We start from the raw sequence: 14,953 nt of genomic DNA, 5'->3' as shown, positions 1-14,953 counted from the left end.
TGTTAGACAGAAGATTTACAGCACAGAGAAAAAACAATAAAGGGTTAAATGGGACGGGTACATTTCAAGTTTGTTATTTAAGTTATTAGGCTTAGCAAAACATCTATTAACGTTCATTTGAAACGATTATCAACATTAACAGACTGAACTGGACTTAATAACAGGAGTGTATAATTTTAGTGAATTATTCTGGTGAGTATCAGCTGCGCTGGGTATGTAAATCGGGCCATCCGGCTGCGGTGCTGATCCCCACTCGTGGCAAAAATCCAGACAAATGTCACTTGATCAAGGAGCAGATCTGCATCAGATGAGATCAGCTGACTCTGCGTGTGTGTGCGCTGTGCACAGCGGTGTGTACTCTGTGTGTTAACAAGAAAAACGCATATAAGAAAGTGGTGCGCAAAAGCAGGGTAGTGACAGAACTGATGCGCATTATTGATATTTGAAGCATGTGTACCTGCACATTAACACACGGGTACTGTGGAATATATATTTTACTCACCTAAAGCGCTCGTGCTCTCGTCCACTCCCCGCAAAGAAATTAGCAGCTGTGCGGTGTCTGTGGCATCGGTGCTCAAAAGCACAGCTTTATCAGACAGCTGCAGTTTAATGTTGGCTGACGAGTCTTCAATGCGTCGCACAACTGTATTTCTGGACATGCTGACGTTGTTGAAGTCCTGCACTGTTTCTGGGCACATTATTTCGATGACTTTCACGAGGTCGTGTTTTATGAGGTCTCCATCTGACAAAGGCTTGCCATGTCTTGCGATGAGTTGGGCGACCTCATAGCTGCTATTGGAGCCTTTTCCTGGACAATTTGAGCTCGAAAGAAATACTGTTGTTGACCCTGCAGGAGAGCTACCCTTTGCTTTAATTTCTGCTCTCCTTCAGCACCAGTGTAGGATGCATAGGCCTGATGTTTGGTTTCATAATGACGTTGTACATTATACTCTTTCATAACTGCCATAGTTTCAGTGCATATTCTATTCTATTTATAAAATTACTTGCGGGCCAATTAAAAATGGCCGGAGTTCGGACACCCCTGCTCTAAAGCGATCACATTAAAACGCTCTGTCTTTTGTCTTCTGGCCGATGCAGACAAACACAGAATCTTTTATTTCCTATTTTATATGTCAACGCTGATTTACTGATATGAAGCTTGTCCATCCAACCATCACGGTCTCTTTTAAAGCAGAGCTCCCTCTCCTGTTCACAGATACATGTTATGAAGGCTGATTCCAATTTGCTCTCTGGAGTTTTGGAATTTCCAGCGATTTCTCTTCTTAGAGTAAAAATCCCAGGAACAGACACAGCTGGATCTCATCTACACCATTTCCTCTGCTAAGCATGACCTGTCCAGGCAGATCTCTGGCTGGCAGATGGCCACCCCTCCCTCATCCTGGTGGTTTTATAGGATTTTTGCATAAAAGAGAGTTTTTCTTTCTCAATGTCATCAAAGTGATTGCTCATACAGAATGGGGATCATTTGATTGCTGAGTTTTCTTTCTTTTATAGTAGTCTCTACTTTAAAATATAAAGTACCTTAAGGTAATTCTTGTTGTCATTTGACACTATTTAACTAAGCTAAACTGACTTTGTTTAAATGTCACTTGGGAATATATGAGGCAGAGTTGAGGCAGTTAGCCTAATGCCAACCCTCAGTTAATGTGGTCAGTCAAGTCCAAAGATTTCAGAGATTTGGGCCAAATCTGGGCAAAATATTAATTACCATCAAGAATTAATGAATTCCTTGCTCCTGATATCCAGACTAATTTGGTTGGTTCTCACATACATTCCTCCTCCAAAGGACACACTGAAATCTGTTCATCCATGACTTTATGATGTTTCCTCTAATTCTTTTAAGGTCATGTAAGCTCTAATGTCCTCTGACCCAGATGAGTCATCTTACATCACAGGTGTCGAACTCCAGGCCTCGAGGGCCGGTATCCTGCAGGTTTTAGATGTGTCCTTGATCTAACACAGCTGATTTAAATGGCTAAATGACCTCCTCAACATGTCTTGAAGTTCTCCAGAGGCCTGGTAATGAACTAATCATTTCATTCAGGTGTGCTGACCCAGGGTGAGATCTAAAACCTGCAGGACACCGGCCCTCAAGGCCTGGAGTTCGACACCCCTGTCTTACATCCATCCATCTTCCTTCCTTCGTGGTAAAGGGCTGGAGCCTAAGACCCCATTATGCTATGTTGTCTGTGTCACGGGTGTTGCGTGCGTACGATCTTTGTGGCACCTCCAAGGTGGATTGCATCGAAGATAAAATATATGATTGGGTCAGTTTTGACCTACAGCTAAATGATACTTTAGATCAGGAGCTCTCAGTTTTGGCCTTCCATCCACACTGAGACAGCCTTTTTGGTCATGGAAAATTGACCTTTTTCAAAACGCTCTCCAAAGCGGATACATTTGTAAATGCCATTTTTGTACGGCAGTGTAGATGGAGGCTTAACCCAGCTGCCAGAGAGCGAGAGTCAGGATACAGTCTAGACAGGTCACCAGCTTGACACATGGCTGATGCAAAGAAACAGACAACCACACACTCATGTTCACACCTGTGGGCAATTTAGATCACCTAACCACACTAACGACAACCCAGAGCCTACACAGGAAGAACATGCAAACTCCATCCAGAAAGGCCCAGGAGAGGTTTCTTCCTCCCATTGTTAAGAAAAAACTATTTCGAATCCAAGGATTGTATTTCCACCTCTTTACACTGAGCCAAATTATAAGAAAAGATTTTTTTGCACTGTGTGCAGTTTATGACTGGGATTTGTTGACCAACTGCAGACAGAGCCGGCAGTCTGTGTTGGACCTGATTTGTTACCCTGCCACACAGATGCTGGATGAGTCACAGGGTGATGAGTTAAATTCAGTCTAAAAGAAAAAGACTGGCAAACAACAGGAATACTTCAGGACTTTATTCTGTGTGAAAACGGACATGAAGCCTGATTGTGTACTTGATTTTTGTAGCAAGAAGTGTCACGATGAAACGACTGCTTGACATTCAAAAAAATACACAAAATATAAACACAAGATAAATACACAAATATCCTCTTAAGAAAAAAAAGAGCTGAAAACCAGAAACGCTGTGATGATGATTTTCACATGTAAGTTTTACTCTTTTCTTGCTCTTGCTGAGTTTTGCAAACAAGCATTTTCACTGATCATTCTCACATGTTAATAGGAACAATGACAGAGAGGTTACAGGATCACACTGCAGCAGTTGTTCATCAGTTCTTAATCAGGTTGCATCTGTGACAGTCTTTTGTTCCTCATGAGTTTATTCATACTCGTGTAAAAGTAAATGCAGTGTTTTAGATGACAGAGCTCCTGGCACTGCCAAATCACACACGGCAAATATGTGATTACATGAATTTCATCCCAACACCTGTTTCAAACTTCCACTGAAATTTCCTCAATCTCTTGTTTTAACATTATCACTATTGTTGAAATTGTTCTTTTATTTGATTTCCACAGGAATTAAACATGATTGTGTTTCAGATGTTTAGTGTACCATAAATAAAGATTAGAAATATAATGACCAAAGCCCCTTCCACCCTTATTTATTATATTATGTTTGGACATTGGGGGTTTTGCACCTTTGTGGTCTTGCTAGCTAATTCCTCTGTGCAGGCAACTGTACAATGGCAATGAATAAAGTTCAAAAGTGGGATTAATGACTTAGCAAGTTGTGTCAAGCTTACAGCCACAGTTTAAAGTATCAGGAAAACAGCTCTGATTTTACCTTACTCAACATGGTAACATTTGCTGAAGGCCAACATAGATTCATGTGGGAATACATTTAACATGTGCATAAATAAGCATAAATCAAGCATAGCTCGAAGGTTACAGCCGTGAAAACTGAGCATCACATTTTCACATGAGTGTGCATGATGTATATGTGCATGTATGTATAAATGTTTTTACATTTGATTCTGGTCTCCTTTTAGGTCACATTTACGCTGCTGAACAACCTCCAAGAATGACCGTTGAATCAGTCAAATTAATTTCACTTCACACTTGATCTACTGACAAACTAAAGCAATTTCCACATATCCTTTATCAGGCTGTGTTAAAGCCTGATAAAGTGCTGAGTTAAATTTTGAGACACTAATCTGCAGCAATAAGATTAGTAAAAAACAGAAGCACCACTTTTCTTAAAAAATTGGAATTTATGAGCAAGTCTAATTTTACTAGATTTACTAGAAAGATTTTCTAGATGATAATGGCATCTTTGAGGTTTTTCAATCAGGTTTTAAAACTCTTCAAAGCACAGAATGTGCATTATTAAGGGTTTTTAATGACATCCTTCTGGCATGCGATTGTGGTAACCATGTTGTTCTTGTCTTGCTTGACCTAACTGCTGCCTTTGACACCGTAGACCACAATATTCTAATTTCTCGATTACATGATGTAGTGGGTATTGGTGGCACTGCACTTAATTGGTTTAGGTCTTATTTGTCAAATAGAACTTTCTCTGTCAGCCTTCTCGGTTACGAATCGTCTTCTGCTCATCTGTCATGCGGCGTCCCACAGGGCTCAATTTTAGGGCCACTGCTCTTTTTACTGTATCTATTGCCTCTGGGTTCTATCCTCAGAAGGCATGGGATCTCATTTCATTGTTATGCCGATGACTGCCAAATTTATTTGTCACTAAAGCACAAGGATGGCATCTCCATAAAACCTCTCTTGACATGTCTAGATGATATTAAAGCTTGGTTGGCTCTGAACTTTTTAAATTTTAACGAAAAGAAAATAGAAGTGTTGGTGTTTGGACCCAGTGGTCCCTGTGAGTCCTCCTCTGATGTTTTAGGATCCCTGGAAGTCTATTTTAAACCTGTTGTTACTGACCTTGGTTTCAAGTTGGACAGTGATTTTAAATTGGACAACCAAATCAGAGCAGTGGTGAAGTCCAGTTTTTATCATTTAAGGTGACTGGCAAGAGTAAAATCTTTTCTTTCGAGGCAGCACCTTGAAACAGTGATCCATGCATTTATTTCTTCCCGCCTGGACTACTGTAACTCACTTTATGTGGGGGCCAGTCAGTCATTGCTCTCACGTCTGCAGCTGATTCAAAATGCAGCTGCACGACTCCTAACAGGAACTCGAAAAAGAGAGCATATAACCCCCGTGCTAGCCTCTCTGCACTGGCTGTCTTTTAGAGTTCATTTTAGAATTTTCATGTTTGTTTTTAAATGCCTTCACAGTTTTGCCCCGCCTTACCTCTCTGAGCTTCTTCATCTCCACACACCCTGTCGGTCTCTCAGGTCAGCTGACCAGCTGCTCCTGGAGGTACCGAGATCCAAGAGGAAGCTCAGAGGGGACAGGGCCTTCTCTATTGTGGCTCCAAAATTATGGAATAATTTGCCCATACACGTTAGAGAGGCCCTCTTCACTGTCCACTTTTAAATCGCGTCTTAAAACTCACTTTTATTCTTGGCTTTTAACCTCAGTGAGACTTAGTTTTTCTTTTAATTGAAGTAGTTATTTAATTAATGATTTCACTCTTCTTTTATTTGGTTTTCACTTATATCTAATGTTATTTTATTTAACAGTTCTAATGTACAGCACTTTGTGTCAACTGTGGTTGTTTTAAAGTGCTTTATAAATAAATAAAGTTGAAGTTGAAGTACTGTGTAAGCTGGAAGCAGCAAATAACACAATAACTGTTAAATCAGCAGAATTCTGTTTTCTTTTAGAATTTCTTTACTCTGCATTCCTCACAAAGACTTAACATTGTCTCCATACCCCGAGATAAGACAGAATAACTTTTTCAATGTGAAACTTCATAATTAATTTCTTTGTGAGGTCCCTGCTGTCTGTCCCCCTGTTCACTAATATCACTTGGAAGTTGGGACAGCAGCAGGAGCTGTTCAGAGGTCTGAGACACTTAGATGTGCTGCAGATCATCGGTAGGTTAGTGTGAACCCTGAATCTTTTCTCCTTTATGCTTCCTGTAGATCACAAACCCAACAAAAGCAGCAATGATGAGGACAGCAGCAACTACCACACCAACGATCAGTCCAACAGATCCTGCAGGTGAGAAACAGGTGTGAGGTGTCAGCTGTCAGGTAGGTGATGAGTGAAGAACAGAACAGAATCCATTTCCTCTTCAAACTGCTGTCAGACATTATCTACTGCACTCTGATCACATCACTCAGACCAGCTGCTTTCTACAAAGTCTCATCAACAACATCTTTAGAAACAAACATCAACAACCAGGAAGCAGCTTCACCTCTGATCACACACACACTCAACTCTACTCACTCACCTGGAGGATCAACATGAAGGTAGATGATGCTGATGGGGGGAGCATTCAGATTAGCTCTCTTCCTGCGTCTTTTTTTGTTTGCCTTTACACGACACTCGTATGTTCCAGTGTCATTAATCGTCACATTCTTCAGAATCAAGGACACGTTTCCATCCTTCATCTGTTTGTCCTGTAGATCCACCCGGTCCTTAAAAGATGGATGTTGGTGCACTAAAGTTTTCCTCCCATCCCGATACAAAAAAACATATTTCTCTCCCAGGTCAGCTCTGCTCCACTCCACAGTCTGGATGTTGCCTGGAGCTCGACATGTCAGCGTGACATTCTGTCCAGACTCAGCTGTGATGTTTTTCTGGGCTGAAAAAAGAAAAACCGGAGAGCAGAGATGTTAAAGGTCAAAGTACAAATGTTCATTTCTACAGCAGACAGAACTCTTCTGCTGAGAATTTCCCTTTAACTTCAATTCCGCTTAAGTTTACTAGTTTAACTGGTGAAATTTTTTTTTCCAATGCCCTTAAAAATTTCTTATATGCTGAGGAAAAGGAAAAGAGTTTCTTAAGGCAGAGAAGCTCATTTAAATTTCAGATCGTAGAGACCATTACTTTCCCGTAGGAACGCTGCGTTACTGTGTTACTAAAACGGTGAGTTTTTTTTGCAAGAATGACTCATGACAGTGACTTAAGCAAGTGCGACGTTTGTGACAACAGCTGTGTGCAGATCAACAATGGGTAATATATAGAGTGTGGGAGAGAGTATGAGCATGCAGCGTTTAAAGCGTGGAAGTACTGACCTTACTTTGAGTTTGATACCATATAAAGTGACAAAAACATAAAAAAAAAACCCTGAACTTCCAAGCAAGCACCGAGTGCACTATGACGTAATGGGAAATTCCCAGAGAATCTTGCAGATTATTCCACTGACTGCTGCAGCTTAACTGGACCAGGGCAAACCTCCGCCTACCCCACGCCTGCTTTATAGGTGAAAATAGAGCAACAGGACCGCTAGTGTTTGATTTTATTTATTTTCTGCTGTGTTTCACTTGCATCTATTTGAAAGACTGAGTGTAAACACAAAAAGATATTTCATTGTATACGCTGGAATATGCAGAAAATAGGTTTAAATGTTAAACAAATTTCTTCCAGTCAGAGAATGTTGCATATAATTTAATTTTTGCTTGATGCATAAAGTTAAAAGATTAAAACTAATAAAACAAGTTTTAAACAGAGAATTTTCCATTTGATTACATTTTATATGATGGATTAGGCAGAAAGTAGAAGAGTAGAAGATCTATCGCTTTATCACCTATTCAGGTTGTAAATCATGTTTTTAAAAAGTAACTAAGAAACTAATTACTTTTGAAAATAAGTAATTGTAAAGTAAAGTGTCGTTGTCAGAGGCTACGATGCACGTGTACCATCATGAATTTTAAACAGGGTTTAATTTAAAACAGAAAAGTGGGAATCATGTGTGGCTGCCATTCACATGTGTTACTGATCATGTGACTCTGAGGGTTTACAGATTTACACTCCTGTGACATAATATCACAGCACAATATATATATATATATATATATATATATATATATATATATATATATATATATATATATATATATATATATTTTAGCATTATTTATCAAGGTGTTGACATGAACATGACAATTTATATCAACTATGCACTGAACTTTATTTCAGTGGTTTGCCACACGTTAGATTAATTAACAAATTAGTCAACAATTTATCTTCTGAGAGCTAAATTATCTATGATGGCTTACCCAAAAGACCCAGCAACCTAGCCCTCACATTTTGAGTGTATGGGAATACACGCCACACTGAAAGCTAAATATCAGATATTAACTCCATCTGAAAGGAAGATTTACACAGCTTTACTGAATAGAATTTAAAACTATAAACGCAGACAAACCCTAAACAACCTAAAGTTAAAAACCCTGGTTCCAAGACCTGGAGATCATGACGACCACATTCAGCTGCTGCTTGTTTGTGTGTCTGTCTGTATTCACCTGAAAAGCTGCCCTGTGGGGCAGAAATTAGATGACTAATGTTGCTGCTGATGACTGTCCCATTTCTTCATCTTCTTCACCGTGAGAAACCCTTAGGTTGCATAGTTTAAAAAAATCATTTGTTTCAGAGCATTTGGACGAAGCTCAGCCAAGTATGGCCCCGTAGACTGCACTAATATTATTAGAGGCATATCTCTGTTCTAGACTTTAAGAATAATACTCCTCCTTTCTCTCTCTTCTCCCTTTTAGTGCTGCTGAGCTCACTATGAAGTCCATATTCAACAGCATGAATCAACCTCAGCTATTATGTCTACTTCATTTGTGATGAAATAACAGGGAACCAGACCTCACCTGCCCATAAAACTACATGTACAGACAATCCCCCAACTGAAAATGAGGGACTGTGAATAAAAATCTCTGTAACTCCTAAAGTCTTAATGGAAAACATCTTTAAACACATTTGAAGTAAACATGAACACCAACTAAGGGTTAAAAATCCACATCCCAAATTCCTCCTCAATATTTGATACTTTCTTAACTTGATTTTCATAACTTTTATCTTGAAGGCACCCATTGCAGGTTTAGGTTGCATTTAATTCTAATTGTACATCTTAGATAATAGAAGCAATTTTTCTTTTAAAAAAATGAAAAAAGTTGTAAATCCTGGCTTACTTATTAAACCCAGATGTTTTAAAATTGGTAGAGACCACAGCTCACCTTGCGAGGCAGAAACCAGCAGGCACACAGAGAGCAGAGTCCAGCCGAGAAACACAACCATTCTCACCCTCCAATACATGAACTGATGAATGAAAACTAAAGTGCTGTGAAAGCTAAAAATTCTGACTGTGAGAAGAAGTGGAAGTGGGAGGAGTTAAGTGGGAACAATGCAGTGGGCGTGGGTGAAAGGCTTTGCTCTTGAGTCAATAAATGAATAGACTAATAAAACACTGATGGCAGAACTACACTACCTACAGTATTCTGTTATGTCATTTTAAAGCCTTTAAATTATACTCATGTATAGTTTTACAGTCGTTTTAATACATGACTGTTCAGTGGCGTGTTGCTAAGAGACACTCCTGATCCTGCTGTATTGAATCCATGTAAGAAAACAAAAATCCAGGCACTGAGAGCGAAATGACTTGTGCCAGTGTGAAAGCTGCTGCCGTTGGTTATCAGGTCTCAGTGTGGCAGCTCTGCCTGTGTGTTTCTTACAGTGAGGAAAAACATGCCAATAAAACTACACCACCTCCTCTTCCAGGGCTCTGAGAGCCATTACACAGCATTTTTCTGATAATAAAATGAAGCCTTTATTTTATTTTGATTTTTTTTCCATTTAAGAATGAACTCTCACTATTAGGGAGGGCCAGCTCTGCAGCAGGAGTGTATTCATTCAGTGTAGGTGTAACGGAGTTAAAAAGACATCTGAAAAACATGCACTCACCTGGTCTTAATTATTATTTTAAGTGTGAATTTTATCATTTTTTTTTGTTGTATTTTATTTTTGAAAACCCAGAAGCCGGATCTCACTCTAGCGTTTAGAAGCTGCTAACGGTGCGCACACACCGAACGCGAAAGAGGCGGCCAGAGCGTCAGGTTCACATGTAAAGTCAATGGAAAGAGCACGATGACACGCGATTGCGCGTCTGGCGAAAATGCGGAGGCAGATTTGCGTCGGGAAAACGCCAAAACCCGTGAAATGCGCGTCAGTGTACCGCGTGGGGCACGTGTGACTCGCGAAAGAAAACCACGCGCGTCAGGTTGTGTGTTGCATTTTGTGCACACGCTGAGTTGGAAAATATGAACTCCGGTGTCAAATCACGCCCCGACAACCAATCAGGAGCCTGGTGACGTGGCTGTAACTAGGTCAAAGGGGCAGATCCAGTCACCCCGTATGGAGGAAAAGCTCATCTGTGCCGTGGCTAATCATCCAGAGCTAAATGATGCATGTTGCTACTTCTACCGAGACAGGAATAAAACGGACCTAGCTTGGAGGCACATTAGTGAGGAGATTGGGCAACCTGGTAAGTTCATTCATTCTGCTTTTTAATTTCCAGACTGACCCAATGAAACCGTGCAAAAGCTAGCAAGCCCACCTACTGTCCTGATATTTTCCCACTGATGTACAAATACCTTTCCGCTAACAAGATAATGTGTTTATTCAGAGGACATCTGCAGCACAACACATCTGGCACAACTTCCTCCCACATTTCCGGTTCACGTGCGTGGAAACATGCAATTTTGAGGCGCGGTGGATTTTCCCTGGACACGCGTTGAGGTGCAAATGTGCACGCGTGACATTAGGGGCGTTTGGGCGTTTTCGCTCGCCTCTTTCGCGTCCGGTGTGAATGCACCGTAAGGCTTCCGCTCCTCACAGCGCGCGTTTGCACTGTGAGGGTAAGTTCTGTAATGAAAGGCTCTGGCATTTTTATGGTTTCTGGTGTGAATGTTGATACATAAGTTGTACATGTCGATGCATATAGGTTTATATTGATGTTAGGATGTTACTGTGTAACCGAAACAAAGGCTGGTTGCTGTTAAAAGGTGTTTGTGCCGTATTTATGCTCTTTGGCAGTAAGCTTCTGTCGGCCCCCTAGTGGTTGCTGCGCATAGCAGTAAATGTGTTTGGATTTACTGTTTTTCTGTGCTTTTTGTAATGTTGTTTTACATTGTAGGAGCTACAATTGCTGTACCACCAGAAGACACCTGTTAAGTGTTTTCTGTCTTCTGCAGGTACGTGAGCTTGTTAACAGTCATTTTGTCTGCAAAGCACAAGCAAATGAAAATGTAATGCGCTACTGTTAATTTGTCCACTAGAGGGAAATGTTTAGCCAGTGATATTTTTGTTATCCTGTTATTTTGTTTTATACGGTTGTGAAATGTATTTTTATAAGTGATAAGATTTCTTTTTGTATACAAGTTCAGTGTGACAGACTGTAAAATTGAAGAAATGATTATTTTCCATCTTTTCTTTATTAAGAAGTTGATTTTAAGTCTGTTTACACAGCGCGCGTTTGCACTGTGAGGGAGCTACAATTGCTGTACCACCAGAAGACACCTGTTAAGTGTTTTCTGTCTTCTGCAGGGGAATAAACTGTGAAAAGCCAACCTTTCTGAGTGTCTGTGATTCATGAAGAACGGAAGCATTACATAGGCTTCCTTCCCCTCTGTCTTTCTCATTGCAACCCTAACCCTAATCCTAACCCTTACATTGGAACCTACCACTAAAGCAATGCATCAATCGTGACAATTTAACGCATTTGAAAAAAACAAACTATTTATAAATATAATATAATAAATAAATAACTAAGGTTACTGACCTTGGTTTGCTGTGCAGCTCAGCACTGAGATCAGAACGGAAGAGAAATAAAATAGTTCATTGAGTCAGTGAGAAGAAAGCAATTTTGTTTTTCTAAAGGTAACTAAGGAACATTAAACTCAACACAAGTGTTTTTCTTTTTTTGGGGTTTTTTTTTTTTTTTTTACACAGGATGTGTTAAAAGGACAAGATGAAGGAAGAAAAAGATGGAGATGAATAAGACGTACGCTGTGGAAACCAGGCAACAGCAGACAGACAAGACCTGACACAGACCCAGGAAGGGAGGCCAAAGGATACACGATGAAGAGAACTCCAACACAGAGAGAACACGGAGCACTGTGGAAGATGCTGATGGCCTATACAGCAGGAAGTTTATTAGGCATAAGTAAATAAGTAAGTAAGTGTTAGAGAACGATGGCTTCACAGGCAAAACGGCCGAAGGAATCAGTGCACACACAACTATTTATCCACATTCCTGTATTAACATCAAGCAAATCTATCATGCAGCTCTGGTGCTTTCAGAGCAGCTCTGAAGGTGTTTGGCACAAATGTGTGGATGTGGGGAATTTTGAGGCCCTGTTAAGTTTAGCCTGTTTTCTTATGTTTTCCTATTCACATGGAGGTTGTTGTTTTTTTTGTTTTGTTTTGTTTTTTCAAATGCAGGGTAAAGACAGACACTATGACCTGTATAACCTATTAAGCCAATAACCTATTAAGGTTTACTGCATGTTCTGTTGAGAGTCAGATGAGTCAGATTTTCTATGTGGCCGTTAAGGAACTCCCTGTGAATCAACACACACAGTACTGATTCACTGGTTACATGTGCAGCTTTCCTTATCTATTAACACGAAGATACTCACTGCTTTTCTTTCTAGTATATAAGAACTATTTAAATAATAAAAAAAATAACATTAATTTTAAAACTGGGTTACCAGGATGTCGTGTCCAACAATACTGTGACATGCAGACTGGAGCAGCCCGATTGGTACTACCTGCTCTACTTCCTGAGCTAAAGCCTTTGGTGTTAAAGCTGGAAATGACTTTAATGTTTTGTTCACATTAACACAGAATTCAGAAATTCAGTAATAAAGACATATTTTAATACATATTTTAATCACTCAAACAACCAGAGAGAATTTACTGACAGAACAGATGAAGCAGAAACATTTTCTTGTTTGTTCCTTTCAGTAATCTGCCCTTTTTTAATCTTGCTTTTCCACCTAGTTAACATAAAACTACTTTTATGTATTATGATTATCAAGGTTTTATAATTGATACGTGCCAGGTCCTCTCTCTTTTCCCTCCCATCTCCTTTTTCGTATTTTATTTTTATTTTTTGTCAAGCACCTTGGTATACCCTTGGTTTTTTAGTGTGCTTTATAAATAAAGTTTATTTTTATTATTATTCTCATCTGTTATCAGTGACAGCAAATAAAGCACGTCCGCTTATTCTCTGTATTTTTCTCCTTCTATATATAAAAGCCTGTGTCACAGCCATTTGGGTTTTTTAAGTACTCACAGTTCTTGTTGGATCGTTTCACCTATTCATTCTCACACCCACTCCTTCACACCCTGATGAACACAGCAGAGCTACTTGATGTCCTCCAGTATCTTGTAAAAAGATACTCTGGTATTTCCAACTGGAGCAGCCAGCAATGGAACCATGAACCACAAAGCGGTTGTGGCTCAGACTGACAGTCTGTATTATGTGGAGCTTCATGAATCAGATTCATTTGTGTTTTTATTTCTGTCGTCTGATTTTTGGAGCACCGTTGTGTCCTGGTACCTTACATCTCCCTTTATAAAGCTCTCTGCAAGCTACCAACACCCACACACATACACATCATATATCTATGGCGTTTAAAGGACTCCTGACCTCTTTACTGTTAATCAGACCTGATTTGGGTTTCCAATGTCATCAAGTGCTTTTTTCTCCCTGAGGTAAGTCCAATCACATTTTTCCTCGCGTATAAAGTTTTTTTTTGCTCATTCCTCCAAGTTAGTACATGTTCATGTTAGTGCATGGTTTGATTGCTCACATATCCCATCACTCTATGTTCTTATAAGGTGATCATAAATCCCTGCTCTATGATAATAAATTAATGTAGTGAACGAATTAAAGCAAAGACTGTCTATAAATAATCAGAAACATTTCTTCAGATATTCATGTAAATGCAAAGAAAATATTCAATTACTTCAGTTACTTATTCAGTTTATGCATACAAATATGATTTTAAGTATTCTCTTGAACTGAAAAATTAGAATAAAATAATAATATAAATATAATAAAAATCATGGCAATCTGCCGTGAGCAGTTTGGGTGAGAGAGGGAAAACAGGATAAAGACATGCTGTGGAAGAGAGACAGAGATAACAAGTACGATTCAATGCAGCGAGGCCTATTAATACATAGTGATGACTGAATAAAAAACACTCAATACATATATATATATGCTTCCTAAATTTGTAAGGTCTGAGTTCAATCTATAGGATCAAGACATTCCTTTGTCTCTGACCACTGGCAGGAGAGGCTTTTATTGCAGATACATTCTATCTGGTAGATCTGTTTCTTGTGATGTTGCTTCCTGCTTTTATGACCCTTTTGGTGAGCAGGAAGTCATGCATACAGCAGCTGTGTCCCAAAACGTCGGCTGCATCCTCCGGAGGCTGCATTTGAAGGCCGATTACGTCACAGCCAGGCGACGAAGGCTGTCCCAATTCGTCGACTCCTTCAAATGCGGCCAACAAATGCGTCCTTCATTTCCGCGAATTTGAAGGATGGGTCGGGTGTGTCCTTCCTGGCCCCCCATATCCCAGAATTCATAGCGCGGCCCAGCCAAATTTCAGCTGCCAACAATGGCAGCCGCTACTAAGTTTTAAAATTAGTCTTATTAATCTTTCTGGGTCGCAAAATAAACTTTTAACATACTTTCAGGCGAGAAAGTAGCGGTGTAAATTACAAATATCTGCTTGGTTTATCAAGACATCGTATATTTGCAAAAGTGTGCCGACGTTTTCGGAGACGTCTGTTACCCACCCGCTCGATAGCAAGCTGGGGGGTTCAATGGTCACTCCAACCGGCAAGAGCAGCGGACTCCCGGCTTCATCGTTTTCAGACATCGGCTCTTTCGCTACTCAGGTTAAACATGATATATAAGTCACTGGGATAACATAAAAATGTAATTGTTTGCCTTTTTCGGTGTTTTATTTGTTCCGGAGTAAATCGGTTTGGCTGAGATCGAAGTTATTAGATTATTAGATTAAATAAAACTTTATTAATCCATCGGGTGGGTTCCTCCGGGATTTTCACACAGCTGAATAAACGTCAAAAAGAA

The 14,953-nt window shown here is 39.8% G+C and overlaps 1 protein-coding gene across 1 annotated transcript; it reads right to left on the bottom strand.

Moving 5' to 3' along the window:
- Nucleotides 1-2,918: 2,918 nt before the first annotated feature.
- Nucleotides 2,919-9,697, bottom strand: LOC109200021 (selection and upkeep of intraepithelial T-cells protein 1). The gene is made up of 3 exons (XM_019355397.2): nucleotides 9,021-9,697; nucleotides 6,287-6,640; nucleotides 2,919-6,048 (listed from the first exon to the last, which is right to left on the bottom strand). The coding sequence occupies exons 1-3, from the start codon at nucleotides 9,097-9,099 to the stop codon at nucleotides 5,933-5,935; spliced, it is 549 nt and encodes a 182-aa protein (XP_019210942.1). The 5' UTR covers nucleotides 9,100-9,697; the 3' UTR covers nucleotides 2,919-5,932.
- Between the last annotated feature and the right edge of the window lie 5,256 nt (nucleotides 9,698-14,953).

This window comes from Oreochromis niloticus, unplaced genomic scaffold (assembly GCF_001858045.2).
Source record: "Oreochromis niloticus isolate F11D_XX unplaced genomic scaffold, O_niloticus_UMD_NMBU tig00002581_pilon, whole genome shotgun sequence".
Taxonomy (NCBI): domain Eukaryota; kingdom Metazoa; phylum Chordata; class Actinopteri; order Cichliformes; family Cichlidae; genus Oreochromis; species Oreochromis niloticus.
This window is presented reverse-complemented; position numbering and strand designations above follow the sequence as displayed.

Bases quoted from the DNA above. Each gene is read 5' to 3' on its own strand.
- LOC109200021 (XM_019355397.2), bottom strand. From the start codon at position 9,099: ATGTATTGGAGGGTGAGAATGGTTGTGTTTCTCGGCTGGACTCTGCTC. The intron at 6,641-9,020 runs GTGAGCTGTGGT...TTCTTTTTTCAG, and splicing joins GCTGGTTTCTGCCTCGCAAG to CCCAGAAAAACATCACAGCT. The intron at 6,049-6,286 runs GTGAGTGAGTAG...TCTCACCTGCAG, and splicing joins CCTTCATGTTGATCCTCCAG to GATCTGTTGGACTGATCGTT.